At 29.5% G+C, this 15,301-nt stretch overlaps 2 protein-coding genes across 4 annotated transcripts; one reads left to right on the top strand and one right to left on the bottom strand.

The window, feature by feature from the left end:
* Positions 1 to 421: 421 nt before the first annotated feature.
* Positions 422 to 2,009, bottom strand: LOC149883335 (E3 SUMO-protein ligase ZBED1-like). The gene is made up of 2 exons (XM_090101063.1): positions 1,491 to 2,009; positions 422 to 815 (listed from the first exon to the last, which is right to left on the bottom strand). The coding sequence occupies exons 1-2, from the start codon at positions 1,925 to 1,927 to the stop codon at positions 422 to 424; spliced, it is 831 nt and encodes a 276-aa protein (XP_089957189.1). The 5' UTR covers positions 1,928 to 2,009.
* Positions 2,010 to 6,536: 4,527 nt separating this feature from the next.
* On the top strand, positions 6,537 to 11,964 carry LOC145181488 (uncharacterized). Of its 3 annotated transcripts, XM_080056588.2 has the most exons (14): positions 6,540 to 7,008; positions 7,778 to 7,920; positions 8,755 to 8,878; positions 8,955 to 9,070; positions 9,210 to 9,261; positions 9,453 to 9,556; positions 9,785 to 9,893; positions 10,039 to 10,118; positions 10,214 to 10,269; positions 10,465 to 10,481; positions 10,759 to 10,806; positions 10,890 to 11,118; positions 11,199 to 11,275; positions 11,395 to 11,964. In XM_080056588.2, exons 1-14 carry the CDS (start codon positions 6,613 to 6,615, stop codon positions 11,551 to 11,553), a joined length of 1,710 nt encoding a protein of 569 aa, XP_079912714.2. In that variant the 5' UTR covers positions 6,540 to 6,612; the 3' UTR covers positions 11,554 to 11,964. The 3 variants fall into 3 exon arrangements, 1 of the variants encoding a protein (XP_079912714.2); XR_016456530.1 differs by lacking the exons at positions 11,199 to 11,275; positions 11,395 to 11,964 and having other exon boundaries at positions 6,537 to 7,008; positions 10,214 to 10,376; positions 10,890 to 11,068; XR_016456531.1 differs by lacking the exons at positions 10,039 to 10,118; positions 10,214 to 10,269; positions 10,465 to 10,481; ... (2 more) ...; positions 11,199 to 11,275; positions 11,395 to 11,964 and having other exon boundaries at positions 6,537 to 7,008; positions 9,210 to 9,300; positions 9,785 to 9,888.
* Positions 11,965 to 15,301: the final 3,337 nt, after the last annotated feature.

The raw sequence follows: 15,301 nt of genomic DNA on the forward strand, positions 1-15,301 counted from the left end.
TTGCAGTACTGAGCGAGCAGGTCCTTATCAGTACTGTACAAATAAGGCAAGCTTTGCTTAAGCATTACAGCATTCAGCTTTTCCATCATATCTCGGTCCTCCAGCACCTCAAGCAGAGCAGCACAGGAATCGTAGTATGAGTTCCAGCGTGTCACCCCTGGTGTCTGAAGCTTTTTACCGATGGCCTCCTTGATCTGATTGGCCGCCACTGTCCTCCTGTTCTGACAATTCCACAATGCCTGTGCCTTCCCATCTGTCTTAGTGAAGGGAGCCCTCCCACCATAGTTCCAGCCTGGCACCTTAGAAATTATATTAACATTTAAAATTACGTTTAAAAATTGATAAGTTAGAGTTAGTAACAAATAATTAAATAATACTTAACTTAACTTAAAATATTTTATTAAAACTTAAGTGTAAAAAATCACTTAGCATTTTTTCTGTTGAGGTTGACAGGGTCGATATAATGCACTGTCATTCCAATAAAGGCCCTGTTGTGGGCGCTCCAGCTGTCTGCTGTGGTCGCCACATAGCTGACTTTTGCCAGGAGATTGGTCAGGATGCATTTGGCCACCTCTCCTCTCACGGCTATGTCCCTGCTGAGCTTCCTCTTGGAAGGGACAATGAAGTTTGGATTCAGCAGTTTCAAAAAATCCCTCAAGGCAGGAGAGTCTGTCAGGTGAGCGGGCACAATGTCTTTGATGAAGAAGTTATAGTAGAGATTAAGGGCCTTTTTCTGGTCAAGTTTCTCTTTCAAAGCGTACTCGATGCTGTTTTGTTTCTTCGCAGGAGGAAGGACCCCGCCTTCTGAAGTGTCACTGAAAAAAAAGAAAAAATTTACAACAAACCTATTTAAAGAGACTTTCTTACTATCAGTGTTCCAGATCTGAAACTTTTTGATATAGATCCATATCCGAAGTTAAGGATCCAGCTCTTAATCTAACCTTTTTACAAACATGTACAGAAAAAAATTGTTCCCTTTTCATATTAAATGGGAAATTCTGTAACATAAAACATGTGAAGCTGCTGATAAAAATTTTTTATCATATAACATTTAACATATTTTACAACAGAATCTGTTGTAAAATATGTTCTGTATACAGGTATCTGTTGTAAAATATCTTCAGTATACAGGTATCTGTTGTAAAATATCTTCAGTATACAAGTATTTGTTGAATAATAACTTCAGTACACAGGTATCTGTTGAACAGATACCTGTGTACTGAAGTTATTATACAACACAACAGATAACTGTATACTGAAGATATTTTACAACAGATACCTGTATCCTGAAGATATTTTACAACAGATACCTGTATACTGAAGATATTAAACAACAGATACCTGCATACTGAAGATATTATACAACAGATACCTGTATACTGAAGATATTATACAACAGATACCTGTATACGGAAGATATTATACATCAGATACCTTAATACTGGAGATATTATACTAAAGAAACCTGTAACTATTAAAATTAAATATACCTTGCTCCAGAAGAGTGTCTGCCACGCTTGGAGCCGGCGCTCAGGGCAGCAACGAAGGCCGGATAATCCAGAGGGTGCTGTGTTTTGTAGTGGACCTTGAGGTTGTTGTAAGAGGACGCTGCGTAGCTGATCTCCTTGTTGCACATTGTGGCCATGCACTTCATCTTCAAACTGCCTTTGCCTGGTCCAAAGTAGGATTTGATGTACTGTAAGACAAAGGGCAGGGGCTCGGACAAGCTGGTCCTGCTGGTTCCGCTGTTATGGGCAATCTGGTTGTCCCCCTGACTGGATATGTCAGTCCTGGCTAAAGAAGCGACATTTTCCTGTGTTAACGGGCTGACTTCCCGGCTGGTAGTGCCTTCACAGATTTGCTCTTCATCACTTAGGCTCATGGCGCTAGAAGGCCGCCTTGTAGAAGGGATAAAAAATCTGTCCATTTTAATAATAGCAGACTTAACTGCTGTTAAAAGCACAGAGACATTCAGACTCTTCTGGTGATACTCAGAACGATGAAATGAATGCAGCAAGGACCCAGCGAGAGCGGAGTTACTATTATAAATTGTTCAAATTACGCGCCACCTGTCCAAGAATGCTGCGGAAGGCTGTCTAAATGTCGTCTTTTTCGTGAAAAATACCCCAATTTTGAAATGCAAAATATTAAATATATGAACATTTTAAAAAATAGAAGTCCGATAGTTTTGAGTCGGTCCGATAATTTAGTCCGATAGTTTAAAAAAAAATTTTATTACGATAATTTTTCTTTGATCCGATAATTATCGCTTTATCGGAAGTTCAACTTTGCCGGTCCGATAATCGATAGTCCGATAGTTAGGTTAGTCCGATAATCGATAATTTTTTCTTAATCCGATAATTATCGATTATCGATTATCGGAACTTTTATCGGAAGTGCCCACCTTTGGCTCTATTATTTGGAAAACAAGGGTTAAAAATGTCCATAATACATAGTATTAAGTTATACATAGTATTACAAACATTTTGTACCCTTTTTTCCTAGTCATAACCGCCAAAAACTGTTTAAAAAGGTTACCAATAAACATAAAAAACTTTTTCCAAACTTTTTTCAATTCAGAGAAGCACTTTGAACATTACCATAAAAACAACATTGTTCGTTTTTTTAAAACAACAAAAACAACGGTGTAAATGTATTTTTATAAGAGGTAACAGGGCCAGGGAGCGCATGTGGTAAGAAAATTTTCCAACGGAAAAACCACTATTGTAAGGCCTTGTAAATTTATTTGTTTCAAAGGATGTGTTTAATCAAACTGTTTGGAGTCAAGTTATTCAAATCTTCAAAAGAATCGAAGATCAAAAAAAGCGGAATAATCATCAATAAAATCTTTCACTTTGAATTTAAAAATGTGATGTCAAAAATTATGAAAGATACAATGAAGAAAACAAAAATTAACTTTTTACTGCGTTTTAAATATATATATATATATATATATTATATATTAATTATATTACTTTAACTAATTAAGTGATTATTTTTTTTGCTGCTTCTTTGTTGTTTAGTTAATTCGTTTAAACTCGATAAAAAATTTTCAACATTGTTTCATTAAAGAAAAAATCATTTCTTGGATCTCAGATCTATGTTAAATCATATTAGCCTGGTGTGTGGAGGAATGATTTTAATAGAAGTAATAAGATATTTAATGAGAACATTAAAAATATTTGTTGCAATATTTTTAATATTTTTTATTAATTAAGAATTTTTGTTATTTTTTATCAAGCATTTGGAAATAATCACATAATTTATAATTATAATAATAATAATTAATGATTTTTCTGGGCTAACGATGCAAATCTTAAAGCGTGATGTGAAAAAGGGAGGAGGGGAGCTCGAAACTGTCGGGCACATTTCTAAGTTTTTTCTTATTTTGTAAAAAAAAAAATTTTACAAATCAAGTTACCAACAAAAAATGTGTGTGTAAGGCCGGCGTGTTCAGCCCTTGTTTCTTTTTCTAAAACTTAAAATGAATCATAATAGTTAAATTTAAGAAATGCTCCTTTTTCCTTAAAAAAAAAATGGGTGTGTCCGTTTTGCAAAATAATTTGGCGCGAGGCAAGAAAAAAATAGTAAGAAGACAAATTTCTTGCGATAAATGAAGTAGTTATAATAAACTATTTTAGTCTTTTTGAAGACACCTAACTAATTCTTCTGTTGAAACTGTCAAAATAATTTTAAAAATGTTAAGCTGACAGTTGAAAAAATTTGGTGCTTAATAATAAATTTAAAAGATTTAATGTTTTCGAAAAAGAAAAAAAAAAAAATAAAGAAAAAAAGAAGAAAAAAAAAAAAGAGAAAAAAAGAAAAAAGAGAAATTTTGATTAAAATAAATTATTGAAATGAGTTTCTTCTTCTGCTGGGAGATTTCTTAACTATCATTTATAATCATCTCCAGATTTTTGTGAGGACAAAGACGTAATTTTCCGTGTCAATATTTACTTTTCGCATGTAGCTTTTTCAAAATTTCTTCGCAATTACAAAAATTTTATCTTTATTTTTCTAATTGTCAATCACAGTCAGGTTCTCTTAGTTAAACTCTTTACAAAGCATTTAATCCCGCCTTTGTTCTGTGGACTTTTTTTTAACTATTAAATAACTATTTTTTCTCACTTTTTCACATTTTTAAATAAATTTTATAAAGCACGTGTAAATGACTTCAGTATTTTTCACCTGTTCGTCTTCACAGCTGACAGTTTATCAACAGTTGTTATTTGATCATCAGCAATCATCAGATGTTTGTCAACTATGCACCCAGCTTGCCATAAGAGTCTTTAAAATAAATTTTAAAATACTTTTTATAAATTTATTGAACGTTCTCTTGCATTTCAGAACTTGTTTTCTTTTTTTTTCAACGAGGAATTTCTTTAAAATTCTGATAACGTTTTTGGAACTTAAAACTTTTGTCAAAATTTGAGCTTACTTATTTTGTAAAATTTGAGCTTATTTGAACTTATTTTGTAAGAAGAGCTCCGGATGTAGTTATTTGTAATATTACTTCAAAAACTAATATAAGCTTTGATAAATTTAAACAAAAACAATTTTTTTTTATTTTTATAAAAGTTTAATACGTGAAAATCTTATCCGTCATCTTATCACCTAAAAAGGCTGGCTACAAATGATTGGTTGATTGTCTAATGTTGTTGCTATCTTTTATGTTGCTTTTAACGATCGGCAAAACTAAGTCATCGATCAATCATAAACATAATAAAAAACTGTAAAATGTTTCTCAAATAGGTGTAGATGAGGTCTCTAAATAGAGATAATTAATACTAATAAATATACGGCTATAAATTTTTCAAAATGTGTTTAATTATATAATACAATTTAGAAATGTAAAACTAAATATGCTTTAAGTGAGTTAGTTTACATATATTTATGTTGCTTTAAGTCGAGACGCCAGTACAGGGAGACAGTATTGTCGAATTCTTTTCTTGTTATTTGTTTATTAGTTTGTGAAAATATTTGTTGAATAAGACCTGAAAGTTAAAGTATTTTCTCACTTAATAAAATTTCATATCGCTCTGCAATACTGTAAATATGACGAAGCATTACGTCATAATAAACAGCAAGAAAAGATGAAAAGACAATCTTTATATTACGTATGAATATTATTAGGAGTATAATGCAGAACGCTGCATTCAATAAGACTCGAAATGTTTGCCAGATGGAATAATAAATTTACTTCCTCCTTTTCACTCCATTAAAATGGTCTAACGTCAAAGTTTAAATTGTTTAAACTCATCTTACTATGTGGTGCAGCTTTTCTATGATTGTTGCTAACGATTTTCTTATGCGTTATAATGTTATGCTAATCATTAATATTGAAAACAACCCTTAAATGGTATTATATTATTCATGGTGTAAGGTATAGTCAGGATACAAATTTTCTATAAGCCTCAAGTGTTCACATGTCTCTTTGAGCAAATATTTTTCTGTGATTTTTCATTTGCTATTCACATTACTTATATAAGCCCAAGTAAGAATTCCTGAACTACATTGTCGAGCCAGCTGGCTAACATCTATTGCTACAAATAATTATGTATTCTAATTATTTGGCTAATAATTTGGTATGCTAATATTAAGTGTCTTATAGCTTTAGTCATAAATCCTGTTGTCAAGTTTAGAATAAATTTTGCTTATTTTTGATCGAAAAGTCAACATTAATTTAAAAAAATCCTGAAGTTGTAAAAAGCTCCCTGTAAAAATATTTTTAGATTCAATAGTTGATTTATGCTACATATGTTTTGAACAGTAATGTGTGCACGTGTGTGTGTTTATGTATGTATGTATGTATGTATGTATGTATGTATGTATGTATGTATGTATGTATGTATGTATGTATGTATGTATGTATGTATGTATGTATGTATGTATGTACATTTACATATACATATACATAAAAAAAAGAGAAGTGTAGACCACTTTTTTTTTAACCTAATATTATCAGATGTAACAATGTAACAATTGTATAAGATTGTAAAACTATTATGTTTTTTTAAATATAGGTCTTTTTTAAACTTATTAAGTTTGATTAAGCTGGTATGTTAATATTATTGGATTAAGATGTTTTCAAATCTCAATCTTTCAATTTCTGGGTTTTTCAAAAGAAAACTCATGCTCTGGTAAGGAATTTTTAGGTTGCTGCAAACTTTATATTTCTTCTATTCAAATTCTATTCACACAAAATTAGGTTTATGCTCTTCTTTTGGTTTTGTTATTAAATAATTAAATAAAAATAAAAATAAAATAAATAATTTAGAAAAGGAGTTTTTGTTTTCTGTAGTTATTTCTGAGGTTGAATTCATAATATAAATATTGATTCAGTTAGGAATTTTTAAGTTTGAAATTTTATAGTGTGAAGTTTTTTTTATTTATAGGAATTTTTTTGATATCTTTTTCTTTTTGAATATTTTCATTATTTGTATTTTTTTTTTCATTATTTAACTTGTAACAAATCAGTATTAACATAAAATTTATATGCAACATATACATATGCATATAAATAAGCACACATAAAATTGTTTGTAATAGTATACAAATGTTTTTATTATTAGAATTTTAGAATATATCATAACATATATACTTTTAAAAAATATGGCAGTTAATGGGACTATGAATAAAACAATTGATTTAACTTCTGCTTCATGTATGGAGTTAGCTTTACAAGGTGAACAATATTGTAAAAATGGTGACTGCCAAAGTGGTGTTGAGTATTTTGAAGCAGCAATAAAAGTTGGTACAGAAGACTTAAAAACATTAAGTGCTGTATACAGTCAGTTGGGAAATGCATATTTTTACTTGCAAGAGTATGAAAAAGCACTAGAGTATCATAAACATGACCTGACATTAGCAAGAACATTAGGTGACCGGACAGGGGAAGCAAAAGCAAGTGGAAATTTAGGAAATACACTAAAAGTGTTAGGGAAGTTTGATGAAGCTGTCTTATGCTGTACAAGACACTTAGATACTGCAAGAGAGCTCAAAGATAAAGTGAGTTGGAATAGACATTTATTTTATTGTCATTTTTTTTTTCTTCAACAAAGCAGCCAATTAAAAATAAAACAAAAAAATGTAAATGAAAACTTTGTTAGAAATAATTTTTATATAATTGGTCAAGATTAATGACTTTAGTCAGGGAATCTTATTTATCTAACCTAATGTCTGAGTTTGGATTTTTTTTTTATTAAGGTAATCATCAAGAGGTTTTGAATACTTTTAATTTTTGTAAAATTCTTTAATTGTTTTAAACCAAATCTTTCTTTTGAAAAATATTCAAAATATTATCTAATCCCCAGACAAAAAGTTTTAGAATTTCCCAGACAGAAATTATAGAATTTCTATGGCCTCTTATAGAACTTATTTAAGATATGTGTAAAATGTTTATAGAAATTTGAAACAGAAATTTTTATCCTGAATAATGGTTTGATTTGATATTAATTGCATGATTTCAAAGAAAAATAAATTCTTTATTTTTAATTTTGTTTCTTATTGTTTTTTTTTTTTCTCTTTTTTTAAACATATAACTATAACATTTTTCTCTTTTTTTAAACATTTTTATAACTATAAAATATATAACTATAAATTTTATATATAACTATAAATTTTATAACTATAAAATTTAACTAATGGTACTTAAATTTTTTGCTTTTATTTTTTTCATTTTCTCATCTATAAGAACTTTGACCACAAGCATCTAATAGTTTGTTGTAAATAAAATTCAACTGACATGTTAAACAAAGATTAGTGACCTAATTTGCAGGTTAGCGAAGGAAGAGCATTGTACAACTTGGGAAATGTATTCCATGCAAAGGGGAAACATTTAGGAAGAATTAGAAATCGTGATCCTGGTGATTTTCCTTTAGAAGTACAGCAAGCTTTGGAAAGAGCTGTAGAGTTTTATGAGTATGTTTTTTGTTTTTTTTGTTTAAGTAATGTATAACAATTTGAAATCAAGAGTGGTTATCAGAGCATAAATACAAATATAAGTAAAGTTGAGTGTATAATTTTATTCTCAACTCACAAGAATTTTTACTATTTTGTCTTTTATTAACTTGCTTATAATTTGAATTCCATTCAAAAGCAATAATGGTCTTCATAACAAAGTCTTTCAGTTTTGTATAACTACCAATTAACAAGTTTTAACAGTTTGGTTTAGATCAATTCAAAATCTGAATGATGCAAACAGAGAAACAATCATACTGAACAATCATAACAATACATAAGCTAAAAATAAATTGATTTGGATATTTTATCAGCAATTGACTAGCAACTGTTTTAAAATGTAAAATGTCATGATTAACTTAATGTGAGAGAGAGTTTTTGATCTTGGTGTGGTGGATCTTTAGATGTATAGATAATAATTTAAAGTTCATAATTTAAAAGTAGGAACCAAATCATTAAATAAAACCAGAAACAGATGAATAGACAGAAATAAATCCAGAGGTGATAAGTCATTAGATTTCTTACAGATTAAGACAGCTAAAGCTTAGTTTGTGTTAGAATTAGGTTGATTATTTATCTAATTGAATTGAAAGCAAGTTTAAGAAATTGTAGTTAAAAATTTTGAGATCAATTACAAGTTTGCACATTTATAACAAATTTTCAAATGCACATTTAGTTTAAATATTAGAAAGAAATTTAGGAAAATTCACACTTTTTTTTAATACTAAATTTTGCTGTTCAATGTTCCAGGTTAATTGTTTTGAAATGTTTTCTTTTACAAATTTTACAAATTAGAGCTAATTTGGTCATAGTAAGCAGTCTTGGTGATAGAGCTGCTGAGGGCCGTGCTTATGGCAATCTTGGAAATACTCATTATCTCCTTGGCAATTTTGACAAGGCAGTACAATATCATGAAGAGGTATGGGCACAAGTGTTGCTCTTTTATCTGATTTACTCTTCTTTTAGGGAATGTTGAATTGTTTTTTTTTTTTTAGAGGCTGCTTATAGCTAGAGAGTTCAATGATGTAGCTGCAGAGAGGCGCGCTTTTAGCAACCTTGGCAATGCACATGTCTTTCTTGGAGAATTTGAAATAGCTGTTGAGTATTATAAGTAAGACTATTTGCATTTACAACCTTTCACATCTTTTTATCAACTTTTAGAAGAAAAATTTAATTCAAGAGAGTGATATTTGTATTTGTAGAAAAACAAGAGAACTATAAATTCAAGAGAGTGATGTTTTTATTTATAGAAAAACAAGGGAATTAGCCATTGAACTTCAAGACAAAGCCATCCAAGCGCAGGTGATAAGAATTTGCTGTAGAGATTTGTGAATTAATTAGGTTGTTATTTATTTTACTGATTTATTTTTTACAGATTTAAATAATCACTATTAAAAAATTTCATATAGTAAAGTACATTTAGTTGCAAATATATTACCAAAGTTATAAATGACTAAAAGTAGATACTTCATAATGCTATTTTCTTAAATTAGGCCTGCTACAGTTTAGGAAATACATATACACTGCTTAAAAAGTATGAATTGGCTATTGAGTACCATCTTCTGCATTTACAATTTGCTCAAGAACTACATGATAGGTAAGTCGGAAGAGAGGATTTTAAACAGTTACTAACATTTAATTAATAGTAAAAATAATAGTATAGTAAAAATAACAGTTAAAGATAATGACAAAAAGCGAAGATACAAATAAATGAGTTACTAAAGATTGCTATCTTCTGAATTCCTTCTCCATTTTTGCAAAAATAAAATATTTTTAAAATACCATATTTTTATTTAACAAGTCGTTTAATTGACTTTTAAATTAGAGTTGGAGAGGGCAGAGCATACTGGAGTCTTGGTAATGCCCACACTTCTCTTGGAAATCATAAAATAGCTTTGACATATGCTAATAAGCATTTGGAAGTCTCTAGAGAAGTAAAAACCTTTTGCTTATTAAAAAGTTTTAAATAAGATATATATGATGTTTAATAGTTTTTTAAATATTAGATAACAATATTTTTGTATTTAAATAGTACTTAGACAAAATTAAAACAGGTTTTTTTTTTTTTTTTTTTTTTAGGTTGGAGATCGTACAGGAGAACTTACAGCTAAAATGAATATTGTGGACCTTAAAGCTGTTCTTGGCATCTCTAGTAATAGGTTCGTTAATTTTGTTTAATTCTGTCATTGTCACGTTTTCTAATTTAATATTGGGATTTTTTGAAATTAATGTAACTTGATATTTTTTATTTTAGTCGACCGCTATCCACCCCTCTGACTTCAAACGAAGTCCAGCTTATTTTTTCTCAACGTGAGTTTATCTTGCTGTCATCGTTATTAAAAACTTGTTTAAATTTTATTTGAAAAGGAATTGCAACTGCGTGAAGTTTTTTTTATTTCTAATGACTTCATATGAAGGTAGAGTGCTAGCGCGTTAGAATTGCGTTTACTGTGTATGGAATCCCTCTTTATTTGTATTTCTTTTTTTTTTTTTTTTTTTTTACAGATGATAAAAAGAATGAGGTACTTTTTTTTTTTTTTTTTTTTTTTAAATGCACTTTATTAACATTATTCTCAGTACCTATACCAAACTATTCATTTTCCAATATACCTTTGAGGTAGTTGTCTAATGAATTTTTAATCGATTATTGAGAGAAATTCAACGGATATAGGTATGAATAATGTGTTGCTGTGTTGGATAATTTGGACTTAAAAAATAAGTTCGTTTTTATGTGGTTGGCAGTTGGCGTTAAGCAGATCTGCCAATTTAAAAACCACTATGAAATTTTTTTTTTTCCAGTTATCTTCCGAAGCGAAAAATTTACGACCAAAACAGAGTGGACGTAAGGTAAGCAAGGCAACGTTAACATTCGGTTCAGCTTCCATAAGTAAACGGCTTCTTAATCGAAAATGTTTTTTATATGATTATAGTATGCTGGTTCAAAGTTAGACGGTCCAGGCGAAGAGTTTTTCGATCTTCTTTATAAGTCACAAAGTTCTCGGCTGAACGATCAACGTTGTGAATTTCCTAAAGAAAGATCAGAAAGCGCTACAAAACCCCTAGTTCAAAAAGCTCTTAGCCATAATACCATTCATTTAGAGGAACGCACGGAGCCGCAAAGAAATTCGCTACCTGACTTACCCGGTCTTTCTGAAAACGGTTCGTAAAATTCATTATTCAGTTTCTTATTTACTTAAACGCAGCTTACATTGAGTGATTTTTTTTAATTTAATTTTTAGCTAAAGAAAAACTAGCAGGGAAATGTCTTAACGAAATACCCGATGAAAATTTTCTTGACATGCTCATGCGTTGCCAGGTAACTAAATTATATCCGTGTATTAACGTTTAAATCATTAAATTTTAAACTTTTTTGTCTCACAAAAAAAGTCGTGTGATTCGCGTTTCATTGAATGTTTTTTATTAACTTTAAAAAAGGCGGCACGTATTAACGATCAACGGTGTGAATTTCCTATTACTCCGCGTGGTCCTACAGTGCCAGATGAAGATTTTTTTAATCTTATCGCTCGATTACAATCAGGTAGAATGGACTCGCAGCGCGTCAGTTTTCGTCTTCATAAGCAAACCATCCAATAACATTTTAAAGAAAAAGATTTTTCTTTCTTTTTTTTTTTTTTTTTTTTTTCCATCTAGAAATATTTTCTTATTAAAGTATTCCTGTCCCTAACGCTAATCCACATCTATTTCTTCATTTGAAAAGTCTGCAAATAATTAATGTAAATAATTAATCGGAGATTTTCAAAGTTGCAACTTCATTTTTGAACTTTCGTCAGATAAAAGTAGTGTAAAAAATAATTTCCTTAGAGGAACTTCAAATTTAATTTAATGTGATGATTTGAAGATATGTACATTAGCTGAATTCTTTTTTAAATGTAAATAATGCATATGCTCTTAGTAATATTTCTTACTTTTTACAATTGTGATCATTTTACTAACGCTCCGGTTTTAATTGTATTTATTGCGATAACAATATAAAGCATTCTACAATTTGTCCGGTTTATTTTCACTGAGTCGCAGGTTTTAATGATTAGTACTTGTATAGACCACTGCTTGATAAGTTTACTTTAGGCACGAAAATTAACATTTTCGGATTGTGCATTTCAAAACCAATTTTTATTCGCAGTAATTTTAATGCGTTAAAATTTAGGGGTTTGCACTTTTTCGATTGCTTAGCAACCTCGCCCTGAGGTATTCAATGTATTTATGTTTTATTTGCTCAATAGATTTTCATAATTTAATGTGACCTTTGAATGTGAACCGCATCTCATACTCGCCTGCGTAAATTTATTTTTGTTATTCAGAAACAAAAGCGCAGAAATTTGTTAGCGATGTTACAAAACTTAAGCTTTCGTAACATCGCGAATGTCGTTGTAAAATAAAACTACGGAAATATCTTCGCCATTAAAACCTGCTTACAAAAGGAAATCACAAATTATTATTATTTTTTAAACAACGACGAAATTGTTTTCAAATTTTCGCAGCAATTTTTATTTTTTCTCGTGAAGTAAGAGAAAGATTGGGTAAACATATACGTATTTGTTTTATACCATCAACCCCAATCATCTTACATTTATAGGCGTAAATTAAGATGCCGGTTTTTTCAAAAGTGTAACTGTCGGCTAAAACTTGACTGCAAAACGCTGTTTTACGTTCGCTTATTTCAAAGGTTTTATCAAAAGTCTGCTTTCTTATGTTATGCTTTACAAAGTTCTTTACTGAATAATTTTCATTCGTTTCATTCAAATAAGAAACGGAATAATGAAATAGAATGGCTGTATTGTATGTCTAGCTACCTTATGTGTCTCACACTCAGTCAAATTTAACTAATGAAAACTAATAACATTAAAATAGAAACTTTAAAAAAGGAAAATAACTCTATTTGTATGTTTTGGAAAATAACTCTATTAATATGTTTCTTAAAGATTTAAAGCTTCAACTACAATAGCCTTATGTACAAAATGTTTGCTGTTGTTTTTTAACTCTTTGTTTGGTCCTTCTTTTTTTAAAACTGTAGCTTTGTTTGCAAACTGTTATAGAAAATATCTACAATGATTCATGATGCGAATTCGATTCCATACTCTTGGTGCTAGTCACAAGTAAAATGAACTCTGTAGAAATGATTTGTTAAAGATTTATTCTGAAAGGTTCTTGATTGATATAAGAGTGGAGTCTTCTAATAGAATAGGAAAAACGATATCTAGAATATTTAAAAGATGGCAAATAAAATCAGATGCATGCATAATGTAAAATATTTACGCTTTGAACAAATTTTTAATCCAATTTGATTTTCCCTGGAGAACACGGGTTTGTTATCTCCTTTCGCAGTAGCATTGAGGAGCCAATTGGATATATTGAACTTCATCAATGAGTTAGATGTGGTATTATTAAATTTATGAAACAATTATAAGAACTGCGCATCATTTCAGTAAAAATAACATAAAATTCAGTAAAATAACATAAAATTCAGTAAAAATAACATGAAATATCAGCAGATATTGTTTCATTAAGCATTGGTAATTCAAGTGTGAAGCTTTATTTGTTATTCCCAGGATTGACTGATTTAAATTTTGTTGCTTTTTTAAATTCCCACTTAATAATTTATCTTTTTTATAAATTTTTAAAACAATTCCTTTTCAATGTAACCAGTTGGGGCTTCTATTTCTCTTCTCTTTTTCCGAAAAAATCAAATAAAAACTAAGAAAAGTTAAGTTAGAATCATTAATTTTTTTAAAAAAAAATGAAAAACTACATTTTTTTAATGTCCAATTCATCTAGACACTTTTATTGTGCTGTGTAAACTATAAAATATATCTTTATATATCAAACTACACTGTATGCCTGTTTCATTATTCCACTTACTATTAAAATAAAAATGGCAATCACAGAGATAATAATCAGAATAGTTTAGTAGTCATCACAGTCGCTTTATTATTCAGCAATTTTATGAAGGCCATCTTTACTCTTTTTGTTATTCTAAAGAAATTTAAACAATTAAGAATGAAATAAGAGTGATTCCTTTTTGATATTTGCAACATGGAGTATTTGTTGTTTTTTTTTTTTGTTGTTGTTGTTTTTTGCAGCTTGCATTTTTTTTTCTTTTGAAAAAACTATTTATATTCTGATTATTTATTTCTAAATTCGAAGAATTCGTTAAACATTTTTAGAAACTAATTCAAAAAAATCAGAGTACTGTTCTCAAATTATTTTTCAACTTCTCGAGAGTTCTTTCAACGCTACGAAAATCTTCTAAACATCGATTAAAGTAACTAACAAGTCAAGTTCTGTTGTTGCATAAAAAATAATAATCGAGTGAAGTAGAAAATAATAATCAAGTGAAGTAGAAAATAATAATCGAGTGAAGTAGAAAATTATTAGAAATAGAAATTTTGCAATAAACCTTAAAAATGCATAACAAAAATTTCAACCTTTAGAACTCACAACCTGAGTGCATCGGAATTATGTAAACGACTGTTTCCTTATCAGATTTCCTTAAGAAGAAAAGTTATTCGAGAAGAATGACTATAGTGTTAAATAATTTGAGAAGTCGATAAACACTGTATCGACTATATGACTACTATCTGCTTCTGCAGCGTAAAAAGTACTCGAAAAAAAACCAAAATGAATCCAGAAGTAATATTTTTTACATGGAAGATATATGAACAAACATCTAAATGAATTATAAAAAAGACATTTAGTTTAATATTTATAGAAAGATGCTTTATTTTTGAGGAGTTGAATTTTGAGAATTTGTTCTTTTTTGACGCTGAAAGTTCGTCACCCAAACACAATTTCTGACTGTAGGCCTTCATTTGTTGTAGTGCAAGGTCACACTTTCAATGTCCGAAACCCATTAAAAATTTTAATACAAAAAGATTCGAATTTGTAATAGAAAACCTGTATTTTGAAAATTAATTTAATGTAAAACATCAAGCAATAAAAATGTAAAACGTGAATTCTTCCTTTGTGAATTGAAGCACGTATCTGAATTCTGAATTTGAGGAAGACTTTCTATTATTTATGAGGCGTCGCACAGTGTGCCCTTTTTTGGAAAAAAGCTTCTATAACCTGCATATCAACTTGGTTAAGGTCTAGTGTAGCCTTTTTATCTGCTTCAGACCAAATATGGGTTTGAGCAGCAACTAAGTGGTAACTAATAACTAAATTGATTTATCATATTATGAGGAAGAAAAACGAAAGAAATTATAAACATTATCTTTAAGTTTTACCCGACTCAAACATAAAATTTGATTGAAGAAAAATGAGAGACAGCTGAAACACCAGGTGGACACACACGTGTACAATTGCATGAAATAAACCACACCGT

Source organism: Hydra viridissima, unplaced genomic scaffold (assembly GCF_058129835.1).
Source record: "Hydra viridissima isolate aposymbiotic clone 2 unplaced genomic scaffold, HvirCarnegie_v1 scaffold_10, whole genome shotgun sequence".
NCBI lineage: Eukaryota > Metazoa > Cnidaria > Hydrozoa > Anthoathecata > Hydridae > Hydra > Hydra viridissima.